The following is a 22,633-nucleotide window of genomic DNA, read 5'->3' on the forward strand; positions in this document are numbered from 1 at the left end:
GTTTATAATAAAAAATAAATTATATCTATTTAAATAACTTTATTGCAGATTTTCAAATATTTATAATGATGATAATATCATTGCAGCGATTGTCCATCCTGCATTCAAATTGAATTGGGAATGGATAAAAAATCCAAAAAATATGGAACTAAAAGGCAGATTAATTAATTTTTTAAGGAAACAAATACCCGACGGAAAAATAGCTACTACTAGTTCACGGGAACCTTGCAATGATTTGGAAGATTTCTTTGGATTCCATAAAATTGATCACCATGAAGATAATATATTGGATAGATATTTTTTAAATAATGATAGCAAAATTACTATTTTTGAACAATTCCCTGAATTAAAAAATATTTATATAAAATACAATACCCCGCTTCCCTCTAGAGCTCATGTGGAGCGCCTATTTAGTATTGCAAAACAGGTCTTAGGGGAGAGGCGTGGGCGTTTAGGTTCTAATTTAGAAAATTTATTACTTTTAAAAGCTAATAAAAGATTATAAATATTTTGATATATGATATAATATAAATAAAACGTTTTGATAAAAAAATATGATTTTGTTTCGTGTACCTTCTAAAAAAATGAAAATCAAAGGAGCGGTTATGGAGCGGCACTCCATTAGTTGAAGCGGGAGCGCTCCTTTTAATATGTAGTAGCGAGAGCGGGAGCTCGCTCCTTTTGAGAAGGTAGGAGCGGGAGCTCGCTACTTTTAAAAAGGAGCGTTAACAACTCTGAAGAGAATATTAATTCCTTGTCATTCTTGTGGGACATCATTTAGTAATTATATAAAATGTAAATATTTATTAGATTGTGGGAATGGATTCTTCCTTCAGCGTTTTTTTATTTACAATGGAAGCCACAAAGCACTCCTTGGTAAATTGTTAGCCACAGAGTATTAAATAAGCTTGCATCTTCTCATGATATGGATCTATTCTTCATGATGATCCTGAAGAAAATATATTTTGATACAAGTACAGGGGTTAGGCCACATTTAAATTATTTTAAATATACCCGGGCTGGGCTTAAAAATTATCCCAAAGGACGGATCCATCAAGTTGGATTAAGAAAAAAAATGATCTTTGCTGGGATTCGAACCCAATGCCATCAGATTTGTAAGCGACGTTCTTGCCAATTAGGCCACAGATGATTACAAAATTAACGATTTTTTAAATATATATTATAAATTGTGACTGTGACACTGTGAGTGTGACACGGCTTTTATATATATTATTATTATAGATAGATAGATAGATAGATAGATAGATAGATAGATAGATAGATAGATAGATAGATAGATAGATAGATAGATAGATAGATAGATAGATAGATAGATAGATAGATAGATAGATAGATAGATAGATAGATAGATAGATAGATAGATAGATAGATAGATAGATAGATAGATAGATAGATAGATAGATAGATAGATAGATAGATAGATAGATAGATAGATAGATAGATAGATAGATAGATAGATAGATAGATAGATAGATAGATAGATAGATAGATAGATAGATAGATAGATAGATAGATAGATAGATAGATAGATTTATTTCATAATTTTTAAGTTTATGTAAAATATTAAAATAATACATAAAGAGCCAAATCAACCAATATGATAATTTTTAAACATTGGACATGCAAGTTAAACAAAATTTTGAAATAAATGAGCAGGCAGATGCACTAAAACTTGCCCATTGCAGACCTTTAGCCAGGATGACATCGGAAACAGCAGATCATAATGGATTTTCCTCTGCCAAAGAATCCATTTCTAAATGATATGCGTCTGCCTCAGAGGTCTGCAAATGACTAACAACATTTTTAAGCCCAATGGGAATTTAGTTAATGCCCATCCCAAAGGACGGAACCATCAAGTTAGATTTAAAAAAAAAATACCAAGTTGGATTAAGAAAAAAAAAATGTTTGCTGGGATTCAAACCCAATGCCTTAAGATAGGAATTCGAACCAAACCCGAACCCGAAGAAGAAAACCCAGGTTTTCGAAAAAATATAATTCAGAACCGAACCTGAATATAAAATTTTCAAAACCCAGAACCGAACCCAGGAATTTTATTTGGGGTTCAACCGGGTTTAATTGCTTAAAATCATATATTAAGATATTTGTATAATTGTAAAAACAAATATTAATAATTTAATTCAGATATTATAAAATTTTCGAATTTCCAATAAAGTGAAGTGTTAATATATTTTTAACAACTTAATTCATTTAAGCCATTTTTAAATTTTTTTTAGTTTATTCTCAAAGTTTCTTATTGAATGTTAATAAATTTTAAACAATTAAATTCATTTTTGCCATTTATTTTTAATTTTTTACTTATTCTCAAAGATTAGAAAGTTAACATATCAAAGTTAAAATTATCATATTTGATATTGTTAATTTAAAAAAATCTAATTTAAAAATCATTATTTTGTATTTTTAACTAAAAAATTAATTTTTTATACCAAATTTAAGTCAAGTTTTTTAATTATGATTTAAATATATAATTTTTTTTTATCAATTCAAAAATTCTTAAACCCGTGAACCCTGCAAACCCGGATTCAAAAATATTTCCCTAAATCGAACCCGAACCGAACCCACCTATTTTTTTACTTTAAACCGAACCCAAACTGAACTCGGGCTAAAATTTTGACGGGTTCGCATCCCTGCCTTAAGATTTGTAAACGAGTCTCTTGCAGATTAGGCCACAGACGCTTTTCAAAATTAACAATTTTTTAAATATATATTATAAATTGTGACAGTGTGACAAAGCTTTTATATACATTATAGATTTTATGATATTAATTTGAAAAGAAAATATAATAAAATAATAAGATCACGAATTTTACAATATAATATAATATGAAAGATAAAAATAGGAAATAAAAAATGTTTTATATTAACATATTCAAATACTGCAATAACTTTAACCCTTATCTTTGTTTCATAGCTCTAAGATGGCTCCTAAAGCTCCAGAGGTTAATATCAGTTCTTAACCTGAACCACGTAGTTTACCAAATTTAGTTGGTTTGGCGTATAATAAATATTTCTCCCCATCTAATATAAACACCAACCCTTATTTTTGTTGTATAGCACTAAGCTAAACCCTTACGTGGTCCAAGAGCTTGATATCTTCTATTTGAATAAAATAATATTACTTACAATATAATATTTTGCAAATATTAACCCTAGCATTAGCAATATGATACTAGATGAAACAGAACTAAATCCTTTTAAGAAAATATTTGTATTTGTATTTTATATTAAATTATTAATATGGATTGTTATAACTTATGTTGAATATTTTCATTTTATGCATTAATTAATAAATATCATTTTTCTCATCTCAAATGCGAAATTTTGTTTTAATTTATGTATATTCATTTTGTCGAAATTTAGTAAAAAAAAATAATAATATTTTTTAATATATTTTTATTTATTCTGAGTGCATAATATATGAGAATCTAAATCTAATATTTATGATATAATTACATTTTACATATATAGACAGGGTTGGACAGTATCGTGGGTATTTGTATCTTTTTAAAAATCTAAGATACATATTATTTAAAAGTATTTATATCTTAACCAACTTTGTATTCAAAAAGATACAGATTTAAAAAAATTTATATTGGTTAATTTAAATAGTATTAAAATTTAAAATGATATTGTTTTAAGATTTTAATGAAAAATTTAATCAAAATTTAAATATTTTAAGATAATTTTTGATATATGACGTTGGTCGTCATATAGCAATTTGCTAACAATTAGAACTACCATATTTGAATCGTTTTATATCTGTCTATTAAAATTATGGAAGAAGAAAATAGAATAATATATTTATCTTCGCCTTCAGATGATTATTCAACCGAAAATTATAACAATAAATTTAAACTAAGCATACTTAATGGCAAATTTTTTGAAGTACTTCAAGATGATCATAATAAAGAAATTTATCGTGACTTTAGTATTGACGAAAAAGTTATAACAACTGTTACAGATAACGGCTCTAACTTTAAGAAAGCTTTCAAGGAGTTTTATGGAAGCTGTAGAGAATGACTTTGACATCAATGATGATGAATGTATAGAATTCGAAATCATTGAAAGTATTATTTAATACTTCTTTAAAATTTATTATGATATTGTAAATTTAGTAAAAAAAATTATTCAAATAAAATTATTTATTTGTTTATTTAAGGGTCTAAAGAAGCCTCAATAACATTGCTTCAACACATTCGTTGTTTGTGCCATACGATAAGTCTAATTGCCACAACAGATGTCGAGAGAGCTATTAAGGAATCTCCTAACATTTCTAAAATTCATCATCCTGCAATAGCTAAATGTACTAAGCTATGGAATGCAAATAATAGGCCTAAAACTGCAGAACTTATCAAAGCAGTTTTAGGAAAACAATTAGTTACACCTTGTTGCACTAGATGGAATAGTTTGTATGATAGTCTTCATAGTTTATTAAAATTTAAAGGCGAACTTCCTAAATTATGTCAAAAATTAGAATTTCCTAAATTAAGAGATATTGAAATTCAATATTTATAAGAATATTGCAATATAATGGCCCCATTGGCTATAGCGATTGACAAAATACAGAGTGAAATCAACTTCTATTATGGAGAATCAGCTCCAATTTTAAATGTCGTTAAAAAAAATTACAAATTTAATTCAAACCAATCTACAATTTTGCAAACCATTAGCTGTTGCCATAGAAAATTATTTAAATAAAAGATTTAAAAATATATATGATTTTGATAACAATTTTAAAAGTGCATTTTTGGCAACTATTTCTCATCCCTATTTTAAAAATCGTTGGATTGATAGTGAAGAAGAAAAAAAATACCTTCAGGGTTTGTTATTACATGAAGTTTTAATTGTTTTTAAAAATAATATTGAAATTAATACTTCAACAAAATCTTCAATTGATGAAGATGATGATTACTTTTGCCTTAAAAGTACCACACCCAATTCTAATAATTCAATAAATGATATTGAAATAGAGGTCCTAAATTATATGAAAGATGACAAGCGGAGTATAAATATGTTAAATAGTTGTAAATATATAAAAGAAATATTTATTAAATATAACACAATATTACCCTCCTCAGCCCCCGTTGAAAGATTATTTAGCTTTGCTAATATGGTTAATAGACCAAATCGTCAAAAATTGAACGAAAAATTAATAATATTAAAAAATAATGCTGATTTATGATGCTGATTTATTATTATTTACTAATTATATAATTATCAAATGGAATATCGCATTATCTTTTATAATAAATTTGTTATTTTCTACAATTTATTTTAAATATTTTTTTATAAATTTATATTATAGATAAGAAAATAAAGCTTTATACATTTTGATTTTGACTATTTAAAGTTTTTTAAAAAAGTATCTTGTATCTTAGATACTTTTTTAAAAATAAATACAAGTATCTTGTATCTTATATCTTATTGAAATTTTTCTAAAGTATCTAGTATCTTGTATCTTAAATACAAAATTTTATAAAGTATCTGTATCTGTATCCGAATACAATTTTCTGAAAATTTGCCCAACCCTGTATATAGATATAAGAAAAATCAACTATTTTTTTTAACTTTGTTGATTAAATACATAATTTATTTTATTATAAATTAATGGTTCTTATTGTTGATATAATTACATATATGGTTGCCTAAGAAAGGTCGTAAATTATTTTCTTGAATGTATTTAACAACTGTCGATTTAATTGGTTAATGATGCTTACTACCTTAAGGTACTACCTATCAAGAATTGTTTTTATTTTTCATTTGGATAGGCACTACCAAATTTATTTATAATATATATTTGAAAAATCATGATAAAGCCTCTATGGCCTAGTAGGAAAGAGCTAGGCTTACTGATCCCATGGTCACGGGTTCGAATCCCGGGAATGGTCATGTTTTTTTTCTTAATCTAACTTGGTGGTTCCATCTTTGGGGGGATGATATATAGGAGGCCGGACTCGACCACGTGAATCCATTATAATATATCAAATAATAAGGATCTTATTGCATTTTAATAAATTTTGGTCGGTATTTAGCAAATTAGGTTGGTATTTAGAATATTCCCATACAATCACTTTGTAGTAAGCATCATTAACCGATTTAATTTACCTAATTTTATTTTTACATAGTTTTTCATTATGTAAGTTGTTATAATTTTTAAAGTTAAATTATCAAAAATATTTATAGTATTTTTAAGAACAATAGATAAATGATTTCTGTTAAAACTCTAGCACCACCGTGATGATCTAGTTTCTGGTAGTATGTAATTGGTCGAAGTCTAGCACTCAGATTGTTATATAATGCAACTATCCCTACATATGTTTTATGGCCCAAGATACAATTTTGTCAATTATATGCGTTTTTCTCTCCGCTTTATTGATTTTTTTGATGATTTACTTTGTATACATTAGTATTAATTATAAATATATAACATTTTAAAATCAGATCATCACTCTCACAGATTTAGAATGTGATTATTTGAATTCTATGCAATGCTGTAAACGCCTTAATAAAGTGATTAGCTCATTATCATCATGTTTTTAATTTAAAACAGTGTTTATTACCTGAAATTGTAGTTGCAGCTATAGTACCGCTTGTTATAGTTTTTTCAAAATATTGGTTTTTGTCAATAATTGCTGCAATATGTCCTTGTTATTTATTATGGAAGTGAGTTATATAATTATTACAGAACAATCAAGTTATATTGCTATTTAGATATTTGACTGTTCCAAAAGGAAATTTAAGTGTATATGATCCTACAGACATTTACAATCGAGGTGAATTAAGGAATACTATAAAAATTACAATTGCAAAGCTGGGGTACCATTTAGTTTTCTTTTTTGTGTTCCTTTATTGGTAAAAAATGTTTTTAAATTTAACATTAATATTCTTAATATATAATTGTCATTTATTTTTTGGTTTAATTTTAATATCAATTATCTTGAGCCATAGGATTTTTATAAAGGGAGTTGGTAGCAGTATTAGGTTAATTTTTTTTCTAAATAAATTTTATTGGAGGTCTTTAGGTTCACTTATTGCAAGTATTATGAGTATATGCAAATTTCTTACACCTATATTGACCATTTAATAAGATATAGTAACTTTACTATCATATATATCTTATAAAATTAATACTAAGCAATTATGAGAAAATATAGTGTTTAAAATTAACCATTTATGATTTTTAGACAAGTAATGTTCGGCAGGTCCTCCAGAAAAATAATCTAGATACAGATTCTTTATGAAAAAATGAATCGTAGACAGATATTTCAAAATATCAAAAAGATAAAAGATACTTGTATCATTTTTTAATCAGAGTATCTTAAATACAAGATACTTTTAAATTTTCATTACCAAATTTAGAATCATTTATAAAATATAGTTTTTAATATTTATTTGTGAAAAACATACATATTATAATAAGAATGAATATTTACAATAATTAATAAAACATTCAATGATGAGTTAATTATAATAATCAGGCATTTTAATATTTAAATTAGCCCATTTATCATAGATTGAAAAGGGAGACTAGTATTGTAAAAAAGTATTTAAATACATTCATTATTTTATAATATAATCAAATTTTTCAAATAATTTATGGCGTTTAACATTCTACCAAAACTAAATAACCTTTCAATGGAGCTGATGAAGGTATTACAGTATTATATGTAGTGTTGTTAAACGGCTCGATTTGAGTCGATTTTTAAAACGGCCAATTTGTTATTTTATCCTGAAAAATATTACGCACGCCTGAAAACTTTGCTCAGAGATGGCACAATGGTTTAGACATCTATTAGTGAAATCACGAGGCTTAGGCAATATTTTTTTGGCTAAAATATTGAGTTAGCCGTTTTTAAAAATCGGCTCGAATGAGCCGTTTAACAACACTAATTATATGGATAAAAAATTTCCTTAATGGAAGGATAATAATTAAACATTTATTATGTATTTCGACTTTCTTTAATATAATTTAAAACTTCCAGTTCAATTTTGTAATATTGAACTAAGCAACATTTGTTTCATCAAAAGAAAAATATTATCATTTTCTTCATTAGATGTTAATCTTGGTGTTATAGCGTGAGCTTGATTATATACTCTGGTCAGGCGCGTACACAGGAATTTGGTATGGGGGGGAATAATAAAATTTTTTAAGAATAATTATTGTTAATTAAAAATACTAAGCATAAATTTATTAGGACTAATAACTTTTCTAATACACAATTTTAAATTAATGTGAATTACAAAAATATTATATATTAAACCGGCATTTAAAAACTATAAAATAAATGAGAATTATAAAATGTAAAGTGAATATAACCGCGATATGAATCACTTAAATAATCCAAAATTGAAATTTGAATTTTTTTGAGCCTTTAAAATATATAAAGTATAAAAAATTTAAATGTTGGAAATATAAATTAATACACAAAAAGTTTCTTAGGAATAATTGTATTTTGTATGCTTTGAGCTAATTTTTCAATTATCTATCCTTGCTTGGCGTTAAATGCCTCTACTTTCAGAAGTTGTATTTTATAGGTATGCTTTTCAGAGACTTGCAGGCCCGGCCTCCGAGCCGGACGGTACTTAATTTTTTTAAACATAGCCGGGCCGGGCCCGAAATTTATTTCAAAAAAACACCCAGGCTGGGCCTGAAAATTTTTTTAAAAAAAATATCCGGGCCGATCTGTATATTTTAAAACCAAATATTTGAAATCGCCATTATTAGCTATAAAAATCAAAAATAAATATAATTTATTTTAAAAAAATTCGGGCCGGGCCTGAAAATTTTATTTTCAAATAAGTCGGGCTGGGCCTGAAAATTTTTTAAAAAAAAACCCGGGCCGAAAAATTTTTTAAAAAAATCTGCCGCGCCCTGCAAATGGTACCCCTGCAGGGCTCTGTTATTCTTCTTAAAAAAGAGAATGTTCTCTCATTAGTTTACTAATGGGAAGAGTTACTAATATATATATAACCATTTTAATACATTGGGAATATAATCTAAAATGTGTTTGAAATAATGTAAAGCATCCATAACATTTTTTGGGACTGTATCAACCATAGTTAATCTTTTAATCATAGTTATTCAGCTAATAAGGCATCATAATATATTTTAATATCTTCGTGATAAAAATCTAACAATTTTTTTTCCATCACCATTTGAAAAAGGTTGGAAAGGCTTTTGTGGAAGTAATATCTGCGGATTTGTAAGTGCTGCATGATGAATTAAAAACCATTCATTTATTTGGGTTATAAATGTATCTAAGAGAGGGGCCATTTGTTTTATAATACTCTTCTACTGATCCTATATTAATGTTTTGACGATGAGCTTGCTTGCTGCAAGGGGGGCAAATATTAAACATGTATTTGCTTTTGACTCAACAATAACATAAAATTCTTCATCAACATTAGCCAAATTTCCTTGAGTTCTAATAAAATGCTCTCCGCTATTCTCATCTTCTTAATCAAGTCAATGTCATGTTTTTGAAAAGTATTACATAAAATAGTTGTATAATTAAATATTACATTCAATGAGAAAAAAAAATTGGAATAAGCATTGAATCCAATAATTTTCTTGCTTCTGAGGAAATATTTCTTTCAAGCCATTGTGATATTTCAGCAATAGCATTAATAATCGGCTTTTTTAACTCCATAAAAGCTGTTACTGCTTGATGGCGGAGACTCGATCTCGTTGGGCAAGCTTGCAATCTTTCTCCCTGTTGGACAAGGAGTTTCAGAGATAATTATTATTTGACTAGAAATTTAGATAAATAATACGCCACTAAAATTTGAAAATAATAGGTAAATTACGCCAAAGAAAACTTGAAATCGAAATTAATTGATAAAATAACTTAGTAGATGAATGTGATAAATAAATGTAATTAAATATAATATGAGATAGGAATAAATATTAACAAATATAAATGAATATTAACAATAATATTTTTGAAAAATAGAATCCGGCATCTGCATTTTTTGGCTTGGGGGGGGGTGGATTTGTCCCCCTGTCTTCCTCCCCCCGCTGCGTACGCGACTGACTCTGGTACTACATTTAGGACTTCTTTTATTAAAATATTTTGAAATTTTTTTTTTATTATCTTACTCAAACATAACTTCTTAAAATATGGATGTGATATTGATGTCAAAAAGCCTCATTCCTCACTATATTCAAATCATAGGAAAATATTTACTTTAAATCTATTATCATTTTGGTTTAAAGGTAGACAATATTGTAAATTTGAATTTTTAAAATAACCTATGCCCCTTTTAACTAAACATAAATAATATACTTTAATATATTTCACAAAATTTGTGTTTAACCCTTTATCATTTTTTTGTTTATACAGGTTTTACATCTAGCCTGTACAAACTTTTATTTAAAAAAAATTTCCATATAAAATTTTAAGATTGGGAATATGATTCAGGGGAACATATTTCTATAATATAAATTTCACTACCTTCTTCTTTACTACCATGAGTGTTAATCATCCTATAAATTATAAAATATTACATAAAATTGGTAATGATATTCTATCAAGTTACATTTATTTATAAAATATAATCTATACTTATTTCGTTTTGGTGTTGTTAATTTTTATCTATCTGCCTTAGTTATAAATTTTCCAGCTAATTTTGTTGCCATTATATTTAAAATATGGCGGAAATAAATAAGGAAATTAATACAAGTTTCTCAAAGAAAATGAGATATATACTGTGTATGTAAAATTTTAAACATGAATATTAAAAAAATCTGTTGTCAAGAAAATGATACAAGATTCTTTTCAGAATAAAGGATCTTAGATACTAATATCTTATTAAAAATGTAAAATAGATACTGAGTACAAGATACAAAAAAGGATCTTGTATCTTAGATACAAGTATTCGCGTTACTGCCCAACTCTGTAGACAAGTATAAAATTATAACAAATATACAATATTTTTGTAATTAAATACTATAAAAAAGGGTTACATTCAAAGATTAGAATTATCATTTTATCTCTTGAGTATTTATCTTTAACATTTATTAGTGAGCTAATGAATATTCAAATATTTTATACCTAAATGAATTTTAGATTTTTTTAGGTAGAAAGAAATCATATTTTTTTTTATATTTAGTAATGTGACTATTAGTAGCATAAATTTATTATGGTAAGTTCTGAATATTATCATGCATTAGGTGTTTTCTTATTTTTATTCACAAAATTAGACCATAACATTTGGAAATATAATTAGTTATATTATTAGAGATTATTGTTATTTCATGGCAGGGCAGAGTATAAAAACAAAGAAATTTTTTCTGCCCTAAATTTACATAAAATCTAAGATCATAAAAATCACAAAAAATTTATTTGTGAGATTTTTAGAAATAATATTTGGAATTTTAGATTAAATTTGATCAAAATCCTGATTGAAGATTCTCAAAAAAAATCTTTGATAATTTTTTATTTTGAAGAGCATTTCAAACTCTGTTTCATAGTCAGAGTTATATATAGTGGTTTGATGTATGAGTTAATGAATATTAATAAAATATGTGCAATCAAGTTTAGAGCTCTTGAATATTATTTATAATTTTGTATTTTTCATATACACCTGCCAAGATACGGGGAAGGTGCGAAAAATTACGAGTTTCACAACTGTAAAATTTCTAAATAGCTTATATCAACAACTATTTAAATAAAATAAAATATATACATTATTTTGTTGTAGAAAAAATCTTTAGAGGTCTATCGTAAGAGAAAAAAATTGGCTTTAATTTCATATTAACATGTGACATTAATAAACAAAGAAGTTATAACACATGAAATTAGACTATACTATAACCATAACATATGTCATTTAAAATTTATTATCAAATTTTAATTAATTATTTATTGTTATTTGTATAGTAAAATCGTTGTAATCCTTTTTTGTTCCAAAAAATATTTCTATCTTGTAGAAAGTAGTATCCAATCTAGTCTATTCATGATAAATGTAAATTTTTAAAAAATTATTTATTTTGTTTTAAAATCGTAAACATCATTATAAAAAAAATTATGTATTTTATTATTTCTTTTAGCATATTTTTAATTATTTAGTTAGTTTTTTTAAAATTTATCACTACAATTATATAAAAATATTCTTAAATTAATAAATATATTGTCATAAATATTAAATAATACTGTAAAATTTTAAATTAAGACGCCATTTTATCGGGTGGGGAAATTAATAATACCAGCCGATATTTAGAAAAAGACAAATTATCAGCCCGCTACTGTAGTAAAATATCTACATTCCTACAAGAAATTATCCCTAAATAATAAAATATTGAATACTGTCGATTATTTAGATTAATTCTACTTTTAAAGATATGCTAATAAATTTAAATATATTTTATTGAATTAGATTTATATTTTATGTATAGGAATTAATTAAAAAAAATTTTTTAATCCAGTACTGGGCCCAATTAAATAATTGAAATAATGTAAGATCTGGTACCAGTTTAGGGTTAGGGTGGATACGATACATTTTATAAAGAAATATTCTCAGTTTTTTGCATTTCGCATTTGACTTCATGAAAATCATGCTATAAAAAAATAATTAAGTTTTTTGAAGAATATTTTAGTAAGTACCTTTAAAATCAGCTTAATAACTGGTTGTACGATTTTTTAATATAAATGTATTTTTTTGATAGAATCACGATAAAGGTTTTCTAATGAATAAGCTATATATTGTGTTGTTATGCTTTAATATCTAAAAAGATTGATTAAGTCACCAACGCTATCAATACGCAACCTTAGACGATTCCGCGTTGATAAATAATGCCCAATATATAACATTTTAAATAACATTTAAGAACGTGGTCAAGATAATTAACTGCACTCATTAATTAAAACATGTGTCATTCATACATGGCCTATTTATTTTACAGAGAACATGTGTAAATGATACACCACATATTCATTTTTAAAATTTAATATATTCTATACTAAAGCATGATAATATCTTTATTGAATCCTTTGAACTACGAGGAATACAAGCAAGAAAATATACCGCCTTTCTAAAAAAAAATTGATAATTGATCTCATATACAAAATAATGTGATGTGAGCTTATAATACCGAACATAAACTCTCAATTATCATAATTATTATTATATAAATAATTTTTAAACAACATTGTAAAAATTTAATATAAATATTATTCTTGTGCATAATAAATAGATTTTAAATCAAAATATTAACTAATTATGGTAAAATTGTATTGATCATTTAAAAATATATAAATACCCCCAATTAAAATTTATAAGGTATATAATTATATTAGTATTATCCTATCAAAAATAAGGCTATTTTTTGTTGGTTATTTATTTATGACCCACTTTTTCAGGTTTGAGAAATATATTATTTTAAAAAATTGCCACATGCTATAACAAATTTGTTTATAATTTTGTTAGAATAAATACAAATACATTTAACGCTTTTTCCAAATAAAAGAAGGGGTAGAAAAGGTTTATACATCATGTCAATCCGCATGTGATGAATCTTTTTTCTTAGCCTTGTTTTTATTAAGGGGTGTAGAGTTTTTGCCTTCTTTAATATCTATGTTTAGTGGTTCGAGTTTATTTGAAGACGATAAATTTTCTATGGCAGATTTTGTCGATTTAGTGGCAGCATTTTTAGCAAAGGCAGAATTATGTATCTCGAGAAGCTTGTCAATTTTCACAATATTGTTATCGTCTCCTTCTATCTCATCTTCTATTAAAGTGATGTTAGAATTATTGACTGAGTGTTCTTGATCGGGAGATATGATTTCCGGGGTTGATATTAGTGACGAAGTTATTTCCCAATCATCTAACATTAATTTATTTAAGAAATCATTTTTAAATATTCTGACATTTAAAATAATCATGGGCTTTTATAAAAATAATATATAATGAATCTACCTTGCAATATATATTTTTGCCTCCTATCAAATTTTATTTTAAAAAAAATTTCAATTAAAAAAAACCTTCGTTTCCATCCCATGCTAAATCGTCTTTAAGAGACGTGGATGCGCGTAATAAAAGTGATTGCCGCATTTTCTCGTCTTCTTCCAATAAATGAACCTTGTAATCATATTTTTTCCAAAAATCGGTATCATTTACCTTATTTGGCACCTAAAATAATAATAATAATTAAGGAAAAAAAATTAATTTAAAATCAAAGGTAAACATTTAAATAATTTTATGCGACTTTTATATGTATATAAGATTTTGGCAAACATTTTCAAAAAATATTTTAAATGTTTATGGGTGGGAATCAGTGCCGTAGTTAGCTCTTATTAAGGTTTGAAAACAAAAAGTTAGTTATGAATATTATTCTAAAAATCATTTAAAAAATATTATTTTGCTTTAAGATTAAAAAAATATTTCATTATTAAGAAAGGATTCCAGTTCTAAATATTTTTCAAAAGCAGATCTGGCTTTGGTTATTGAAAATAAAAGCAATAGGCGAGTAGATTTGTGGCCTAAAACTCTGCATGCTTCTATAATAGTCCCAGAAAATTAAGTTTCAAATAGCCTTGAATCGAAAAGATAAAATTATTTTTTTCAGAAAATGGGTATTATAACCAGGGATCCAAACCGAAACGAATATCGGTTCGGTTCAGGTTCGGATAAAAATTACGGTTCAGGTTCGGTTCGCAAAAAATAAAAATATCGGTTCAGTTCGAACCTCTAAAAACCGGTTTGAACACATTTGTATTCAAACTTACATTAGGATTATGTAAAAGGAAATTTTTTTTTTATTTCAAAATTAAAATAAAAACCTTCATTTTTATTATTTGCACATTATAAAATAATATTTAATTTATAAATATAACAAATAAATATATCAATGATTAATTTTAATATGAACAATTACTTAAATTTTTTTTATTAAGCCGCACATTTAATATATTTTCAAAATCATCTCACTCAAATTACATCTATAAGGAGATAATATAAACTTAATTGTTGAAAAACATTTTTCCACACTAACTTGGGTAGCTGGCATTGCCAGTATTAGTGAAGGTCACGGTCTGGTCTTTGGTCCGGACTGGACCGATACCCTCGGACCGGACCGGACCACGGTCCTTAAGAAAAAGATCGATCCAGACCGTGGTCCTAAATAAAAAGACCGATCCTGGACCGGTCTTTTTATTTGTTTAAAAAACATATTTTTAACCTAATTTGATTTGTTTTATCATTTTATTAAATATAAGAGTATTATATAAACAATAAAATTTATCCAATGGTATTGAAAAAAATGATTTTGTGCTTGTAGAGGGCATATTAAAATTAAGAGTAGATTGTGTTTTTTGAGATATTTTCATTTTCATCTAGAAGTATATATTTTATGTTTTATCAGATGTCTGCTTAAGGTACCTAATTATTTTATTAAGAATAAGGTTAAGTAATTTTTACAATAAATTATACAGACAGTTTCTTTAAAAAAATAGAACTATATAATAACTAAAATATTTTAATAATATTATTGCCTATTTTGATTAATTTATTGCTTAAAAAATTATAAACAATTATTTTGTTACTAGGTGCTGACGATACATTAAATTTGGTACTGCAGTAAACACATACTCTATGTTTTTATTGGGACTATAAGTAAAATGTTTCTTGGACAAACTTATGGTTTTCATATTGTAAAATAAAAATTAACAAAATCTAAAATGACTCCTCTAGAAAAATATCATAAAATAAAATATACAAAAAAATTATATTAATTGTATAGTAAAGCAAACTTAAACAATAATAAAAGACCGGTCCGGACCACGGTCTTCAAGAAAAAGATCGGTCCGGTCCGATCCCGGTCTAAGACCGATAGGACCGGACCGTTGACCTTCACTAGCCAGTATGATATCAGATTTGATGTGTTATTTATAATACGATATGTAAATAATTTATATATTAGATTTAATTTTTTTCTAGACATTATAATATATAAGCTTAAAATATTAAAAAATGTTGTAAATGGCAATATACTAAAGTTTATAAAAATTAATAATTTTTCAAAAAATTTGAATATAATTAAAATTTTTGCAATATACTACTAGTAATAACTTCCACATTATTTTATAAACATAAAATTATGAGACTCGAACCGGTTCAGGTTTGGCTAGAAATGTTTTTAGAGGTTTAGGTTCGATAAAAAATACCGGTTTAACGGTTCGGATCCCTGATTATAACCGTGGATTCAAACCTGAACCCATATTAACAGTTATTATTAACTAAATCTGAAATGGTAAAAATTTGTCATCCAAACCTAACTTCTTGGAATACCTGTAAACGGTTTGAACCTTTTAAAATTTTAACCCTCTAATGCACACATCATATTTGAATACACATACCATAAAAAAGGTAAAAATTTTAACGTAAAAATTTTTACAGTTTAATACATATAATATATAATAGATACACATATCTTTTATTTATTTCTATAGTTAATTTTGTCAAAAATGAAAGACAGCTATCAAGATAAAAATTCTATAATACGTAGTTCAAATAATTGCATTTTCCATTTCATAAATTATATAATTTCTCTTGTACAAATTATTAAGGAACGGTAAGTTAAAAATACTATTAAATAAAGGTAAAAGAAATGTTTTATATATAAATATATTGTTATATTCATGAATAGTGCTTAAAATTTAAATTTTAAGGTACGTATACCCAGATACACAATGTGCACAAATGCAATATGAATTTGGGCTTTTTTTTATTATATTTTATATTATTAAATTTCTTTATTTGCTATCTAAAGTCAAAATATACTGTATTACATATGATAGTTCTAATTCTAACCTTAGTGGTTCATCAGATGAAGAAATTCTTGATTCAAGATCAGGAGATGTTGATGCTGTAGGTAAATTATAAAATGCAATTTTTTATATATTTTTAGGTGATTCAGATAGTGATGAGCAAACAATAATGACTCAGAAAGATTATAGAAAAATTAAATGAAAAGATTCTAAAAACAATAAGCCCATTATGATTCCCATATGGAAGGGAAAAGAATATATGTCAGTAAATATTATGAACCCAACTCGAGAAGATATTTGATATAATAGTTGTGCAATCCAACATGTATGCCATTCAAAAAAATCCTAACTCTATAAAAATGAACTAGAGCAATTTATATGTATTATTTTTTATATGTCCATTTTAAAACTTCCAAGATCAAGACTGTATTGGTCAGCAAATACAGGTAACCATCTGTTGCTAATGTAATGTGCCAGAAAAGATGGGAACAAATAAAAGCTTCGCTCCATTTTAAGGAACGACAAAATTCTTTGTCCAGCATCTGTATGTTTACAATAAAAATATGGGAGGTGTAGATTTAAAGGATTAATTGATTGCTTTATATCGAATTCATATAATATCACGTAAATGATATCAACGTATAGTATTCCATATACTTGATATGATGCTCTTAAATTCTTGGTTAATTTATAGATGAGATTTTGTAGCTTTAAAGTTACCGAAAAGAACAGATGCCATTATTAACATTTAAAATTTCAATAGCAGAGATACTCTGTAAGTGTAAAAAAAATGTGAACGCTAACATAAAAAAAAACTAATATCAATTGACACCAAATATAAAGAAAAATCTCACACGGGGGTGATAATTAATAAAGTAAAAAGGCGTGGTGCAAAAACCCTTGGTGTAAATTGGTTAGAAAAGTGATTTGTACAAATGTGGTATATTATTGTTTTATTTCAAAAAAAAGAATGTTTTAAATTATTTCATGAAAATTATTTATCAAATAATAAAATTATGTGTTTATTTTGTAATAGGTTTGAAATTGGAAAAATATAATACTTTTTCCAAGCATTTAAATACACACACTAAAAAATTTTTATAGTTTAAAAAAAATTAATTTTAAAATTATTTTTAGTTTATTAAGTAAGGGTTCTTTAAAGACAAAAATAAATTTTTAAAAAAAAATTATATCATTTATTGATATGTCGCACAATGTGATAAATAATCAGTAATTATTTTTCTATATTGCTATTTGACGATGCATTTAAGTTAACAATTCCTTTCTCCTTAAATATTGTCTGAGAGAAAGGAATCTTAATTTTAATTGTTTATGACTCAATATTATTTTTTGAGAAGAGTGACAAAATTTTAAAAAATATCCCTTTCTTTTCATGATGTTCAAACCAAATTGATGTTATTATTTACATATCGAATCTGAACTAGTATTTGTTACAGTTTAAATCACTGATTATAATAACAAAATTATAAATTAAGTATTTTTATAAAAAATATTTTCAAAAAATTGAAATCAGAGACCTATGAAAAAATGGTATGATTTTTAAAGTCATTTAAAAAATAAATTTAAATTATATCAATTGGAATATGATATATTTGAAGGGCTTAATATTTATATCAGAGACCTGCAGAGGTACCATTTGCACGGCCCGGCCCGGTTATAAATTTTTTACGTCCCGGCCCGGATTTAAAAATTTTTACGTCCCGGCCCGGATTTAAAAATTTAAGGCCTGGCCCGGATTTAAAAATTTAGGGCCCGGCCCGGATATTTTTAAAAAAAAATTCAGACCCGACTCGGAATTTTTTAAAATTATATTCGACCTGGTATATACAAAAATTCACCTATGAGGTATTTTACCATATTTTTCAGCGAGTATTATCGCTTATTATTTAAAAAATACATGTAAAAAGCTAATATTTTGAGAATATTATATTGAATTTATAAAACTGTTATTTATAAAAATGGATATTTTGAGCATATACTATATTTTATATTGCATTTATAAAAATAAAACTAATATTCATAAAAATGGTAATAATATTTTCATATACTATATTTTATATTGCATTTTAAAAAAATAAAACTAATATTTAATTTATAAAAATGGAAAATATTTTGAGAATATAATATATTGTATTTAATTTACTATTTAATTTATAAAATAAATATAAATCGCTATTTAAAAAAATGCATGTATAATAAATAGTATTTTGAAAATATTAATATAATTAATTTTATAATATAAATTTTTAACAAAAGAAGATAATTGTATTATATAATATTGTAAAAAAATAATGAAAAATGTTGGATTAAAAACTTTCATGACTCAAGGTAAATATAATAAATGCAATAAATATTTGACAGTTTGCAAAGTAAAAAACCAGCATGATTGACGAAACCCTATACTCAAGAAAGATATTAAAAATTCACAAATTATCATGAAGAAAGAGAAGCATATCTACCTTTTCAGGTTGAAGTTTACTTCTTCTTTCTTCAAGAATTCTCCCAGTAGTGGAAAAATTCCGCTCACAGCTTGCACTTGAAGCAGGAATTGCCAATACCCGTTTTGCCAATTTTGAAATTGGAAATTCGCTTTGATGAGCCGCCCACCACTCTAACAAATTATCCACCTTAAATGTTTCATCTATTTTTTTATTTATGTAATTATAATATTCATCATCGGGTATTGACATATTACCAGAATTACCATCGCCCCATTTGTCATAAAACGATTCAGTTTGTTTAACAACAGTCGTAATTTGACTGGTCGATGGTATTTCATTTACTTCCTGAGCCTCTTGTAATTTAATATAATCTTTTATATAGTTTTCCGTCATCTTGCGATCTGTCCCTGACTACATACGTAATTGCTTGAATTTGGGACAGAGAAAAAGAGAAATAAAATGATACTTGTGTAAAACAAATTTTTCAATTAAAAAATGCTTTATATTAAGTAAAATCAATTTTGTTTCTCCTTTTTCGCTTTGAAAGGTATTACAAACTTCAAGAAGTGATATTCCTTTATTTGATTGTTTTGGTAAAATATATTCTAAAAATTTAGATATGAATTATAAAAAATATATTAATAATACTTGAATATTGGGGCTTATTTAAGATATTCCTTTATTTGATTGTTTTGGTAAAATATGTTGTAAAAATTTAGATATGAATTATAAAAAAATATATTAATACTTTGAATAAATTTGCAGGAAATTAATAATTAGATCGATATGTGGGTGTTAGGTAGTGTTAACCATCACCCAATATTATATTAATCATAACTATAATATAATGTAATCTTATAACCATTAACTCATAATGTAAAAATTTTTATAAAAAATATTAAGGCCTGGCCCGGGTTTAACAATCTTAGGCCTGGCCCGGATATATTTAAAAAAAAATATTTTAGGCCTGGCCCGGATATGTTTAAAAAAAATTTTTTTAGGCCTGGCCCGGGTATGTTTAAAAAATTTAAAATACGGCCAGGTTTAGGGCCGGGCCTGCAGGTCTCTGATTTATATACTTCTCATATTTTCAATTCCACTTTGAACAATTTGTAAAATACAAACCCATATAAATAAATGGCCATATTTTTTTGGCTGGGCCATAAGATAATCAAAAATCCAAGCTAGGCTGAAAATAAAATAAAATTAGGGCTTAAATTTCCTGCCTATGAAGATGTCTGAAATTTAAATATTAAATAAAACCTTTATATGAACATGTTATTTTTAACAATATTAAATTTAAATCCCTTTTTGAGATTTTTTAAAAATTTTAAGGGGGTTCCAAATTCCAAACTTCGGTAAAAATAAATATTCAAAAATTTAATTGCAACATTTTAATAAGAACATAAAGTGCATGTTCAAATAAATATTTGTTAATTATTCAAAAAGAAAATTTTAAGCTTTCATCATTTAAGAATGTAGTAGGTTTCTTTTGATTTATGTAGTGTGGTCTCAGATAAATTAAGTGATTTAACACTTTCTTCTTTATGTATTAAATGTATGATTGAGGCATGCTATGCTAAAATTAAATTTCATACAGATGGTAACCCTATTTTCTTATAATCAGTGACATATTTAATAGCTTATGATATATTCAAAAAAAATGTTTTAACTAAGTTTTCATAGGATTTCTTCAAATGAGGATATTCTAATAATATTTGGTTATTTTGATTGGTATTAGTTTTGTAATCTTTCTCCCATTGGAGATAGTTAGAATCATCAGAATAATCTTGTAAAAATGTTTGTTCAGTTTCTTGAATTTGAATCAATGTAGCCTAAATAAAATAAATATTTATATCATTACAAATACGTTAAGACATAAATATAAGAAACATCAAAGGTTAAATTTATAATGGAATTCATTCTGGACATGGTATACTACTTGCCAAAACATACCTCCAATATCCTTGAAACTATTTAATAATAAATATGTAAAAAAAAGTGTTCATGATTCTAGTTAGGACTCTTAATACCAATAATTAAGTAGATATGGTAAAATTTTATAAATTAAAGTTTATTTAAAAAAAACCCATAAACAAAGTATTAAAACAAAATCACTCTTTAAGGATTCAAACCATAATCTTTGGTTTGTATGTCTGAGCCTTTAGAGTAATTAAAATTTAATGTAATTTGAGAAAATAATAGCCTTTAACTTTGTATTAAACATTATATTCAGATAATATTAAAATAAACAAAATCACTCAGGATTCAAACCATAATCTTTGGTTTGTATGTCTGAGCCTTTAGAGTAATTAAAATTTAATGTAATTTGAGAAAATAATAGCCTTTAACTTTGTAGTAAATATTATATTCAGATAATATTAAAATTCATTTTAGTTTAAAACTTTTTATCATTTGAACATATTTTATTTTATAACAATGAAAAACCTTTTTCTTATCCCATATAGAATTTTTATTATCACCAGCAGTTGAATCAATATGGGCATTCCATATTGTATCAATACCTTCTTTCAGAACTCGAGAACTTTCATATATATTATTCAATATCTAGTCATGAGCATAAATTATAAAAAAATAATAATATACATGTTTTTTTGCAAAATTAGTTGTATCTTGAATATAATTATTTGTATGATTGGATATTGGTAATATATATTCTTTAATCTCGTTTAAATCAGTCCTTACAGATTCAAATGTTGGTTTGACCTTAATTATTAATTTAAAAAAAAAATGTAATGATGTTTATAAATAAAAACTTTATCGGTTAAAGTCTTTAAACATGACAAGTAATTCATCAAAATTTGGCCAAGGATAAGAACAAAATTTTTTTGAATTGGATAGATGCTTGTATGAATGCTATACAACTTTTCTGCACTTATAAATTTTACATTATAGTTGCCCAGTTAAAAGCGGTAAAATGTTGGCACGATGACATATACTTTTATAATTGGATTATAAGGACTAATATATCATTAGATTTTCCTTATATATGATTCAATTGTGAAAATCGAAAACAGTTATGTTAATTCTACCAGACCCGATTGCCTATTTAAGTAAAACATTAGCCATATACCCCCCCCCCCCCCCCAGAAAAAAAAATTCACACTTGCCCACAAAAAATTTTTAAATCTACTGAACAAAATCTGGTAAAATAAATAGGTGGTACTGGAGTTTAACCAAAATCATTTAACAACTGTTTTTAAAAATGCTATAAATATTTTAATCGGTGGTACTGGAGTTTAACCAAAATCATTTAACAACTGTTCTTAAAAATGCTATAAATATTTTTTACAATTTATCGTCAAAATTTTAAAATATTCATTCAAAATTTCGAAATTATTCAAT

At 25.6% G+C, this 22,633-nt stretch overlaps 2 protein-coding genes across 7 annotated transcripts in view; one reads left to right on the top strand and one right to left on the bottom strand.

Moving 5' to 3' along the window:
- The first annotated feature begins 6,322 nt into the window (after positions 1 to 6,322).
- The window catches only part of LOC135928942 (protein cornichon homolog 4-like), an 85,431-nt gene continuing 69,120 nt past the window's right edge, over positions 6,323 to 22,633 (top strand). For 2 of the 5 annotated variants that reach the window (XM_065465396.1, XM_065465395.1), the window contains exons 1-4: positions 6,323 to 6,435; positions 6,481 to 6,549; positions 6,590 to 6,702; positions 6,751 to 6,891. In XM_065465396.1, the coding sequence (XP_065321468.1) occupies positions 6,361 to 6,435; positions 6,481 to 6,549; positions 6,590 to 6,702; positions 6,751 to 6,891 (398 nt within the window). In that variant the 5' untranslated portion in view covers positions 6,323 to 6,360. Of the gene's footprint in view, positions 6,436 to 6,480; positions 6,550 to 6,589; positions 6,703 to 6,750; positions 6,892 to 13,006; positions 13,340 to 22,633 lie in introns of those variants that run through there. The other 3 variants (XM_065465398.1, XM_065465399.1, XM_065465397.1) reach the window with 2 other exon arrangements.
- LOC135928941 (BSD domain-containing protein 1-like) lies at positions 13,057 to 22,128 on the bottom strand. Of its 2 annotated transcripts, XM_065465393.1 has the most exons (6): positions 22,045 to 22,128; positions 21,875 to 21,994; positions 21,716 to 21,835; positions 20,941 to 21,102; positions 14,022 to 14,169; positions 13,057 to 13,864 (listed from the first exon to the last, which is right to left on the bottom strand). In XM_065465393.1, exons 1-6 carry the CDS (start codon positions 22,081 to 22,083, stop codon positions 13,536 to 13,538), a joined length of 918 nt encoding a protein of 305 aa, XP_065321465.1. In that variant the 5' UTR covers positions 22,084 to 22,128; the 3' UTR covers positions 13,057 to 13,535. The 2 variants fall into 2 exon arrangements, with proteins under 2 accessions (XP_065321465.1, XP_065321466.1); XM_065465394.1 differs by lacking the exon at positions 20,941 to 21,102.

This window comes from Gordionus sp. m RMFG-2023, chromosome 4 (genome assembly GCF_954871325.1).
Source record: "Gordionus sp. m RMFG-2023 chromosome 4, tfGorSpeb1-WG-v2, whole genome shotgun sequence".
In the NCBI taxonomy this organism is placed as follows: domain Eukaryota; kingdom Metazoa; phylum Nematomorpha; class Gordioida; order Chordodea; family Parachordodidae; genus Gordionus; species Gordionus sp. m RMFG-2023.

Excerpts from the sequence above, each read along its gene's own strand:
- LOC135928941 (XM_065465393.1), bottom strand. The coding sequence starts at position 22,083 with ATGAATTACTTGTCATGTTTAAAGACTTTAACCGATAAA. Across the intron at positions 21,836-21,874 it reads CTAATTTTGCAAAAAAACAT|ATATTGAATAATATATATGA; the intron begins GTATATTATTAT and ends GCTCATGACTAG. Across the intron at positions 14,170-20,940 it reads AGAAATCCTATGAAAACTTA|GTGCCAAATAAGGTAAATGA; the intron begins GTTAAAACATTT and ends TTATTATTTTAG.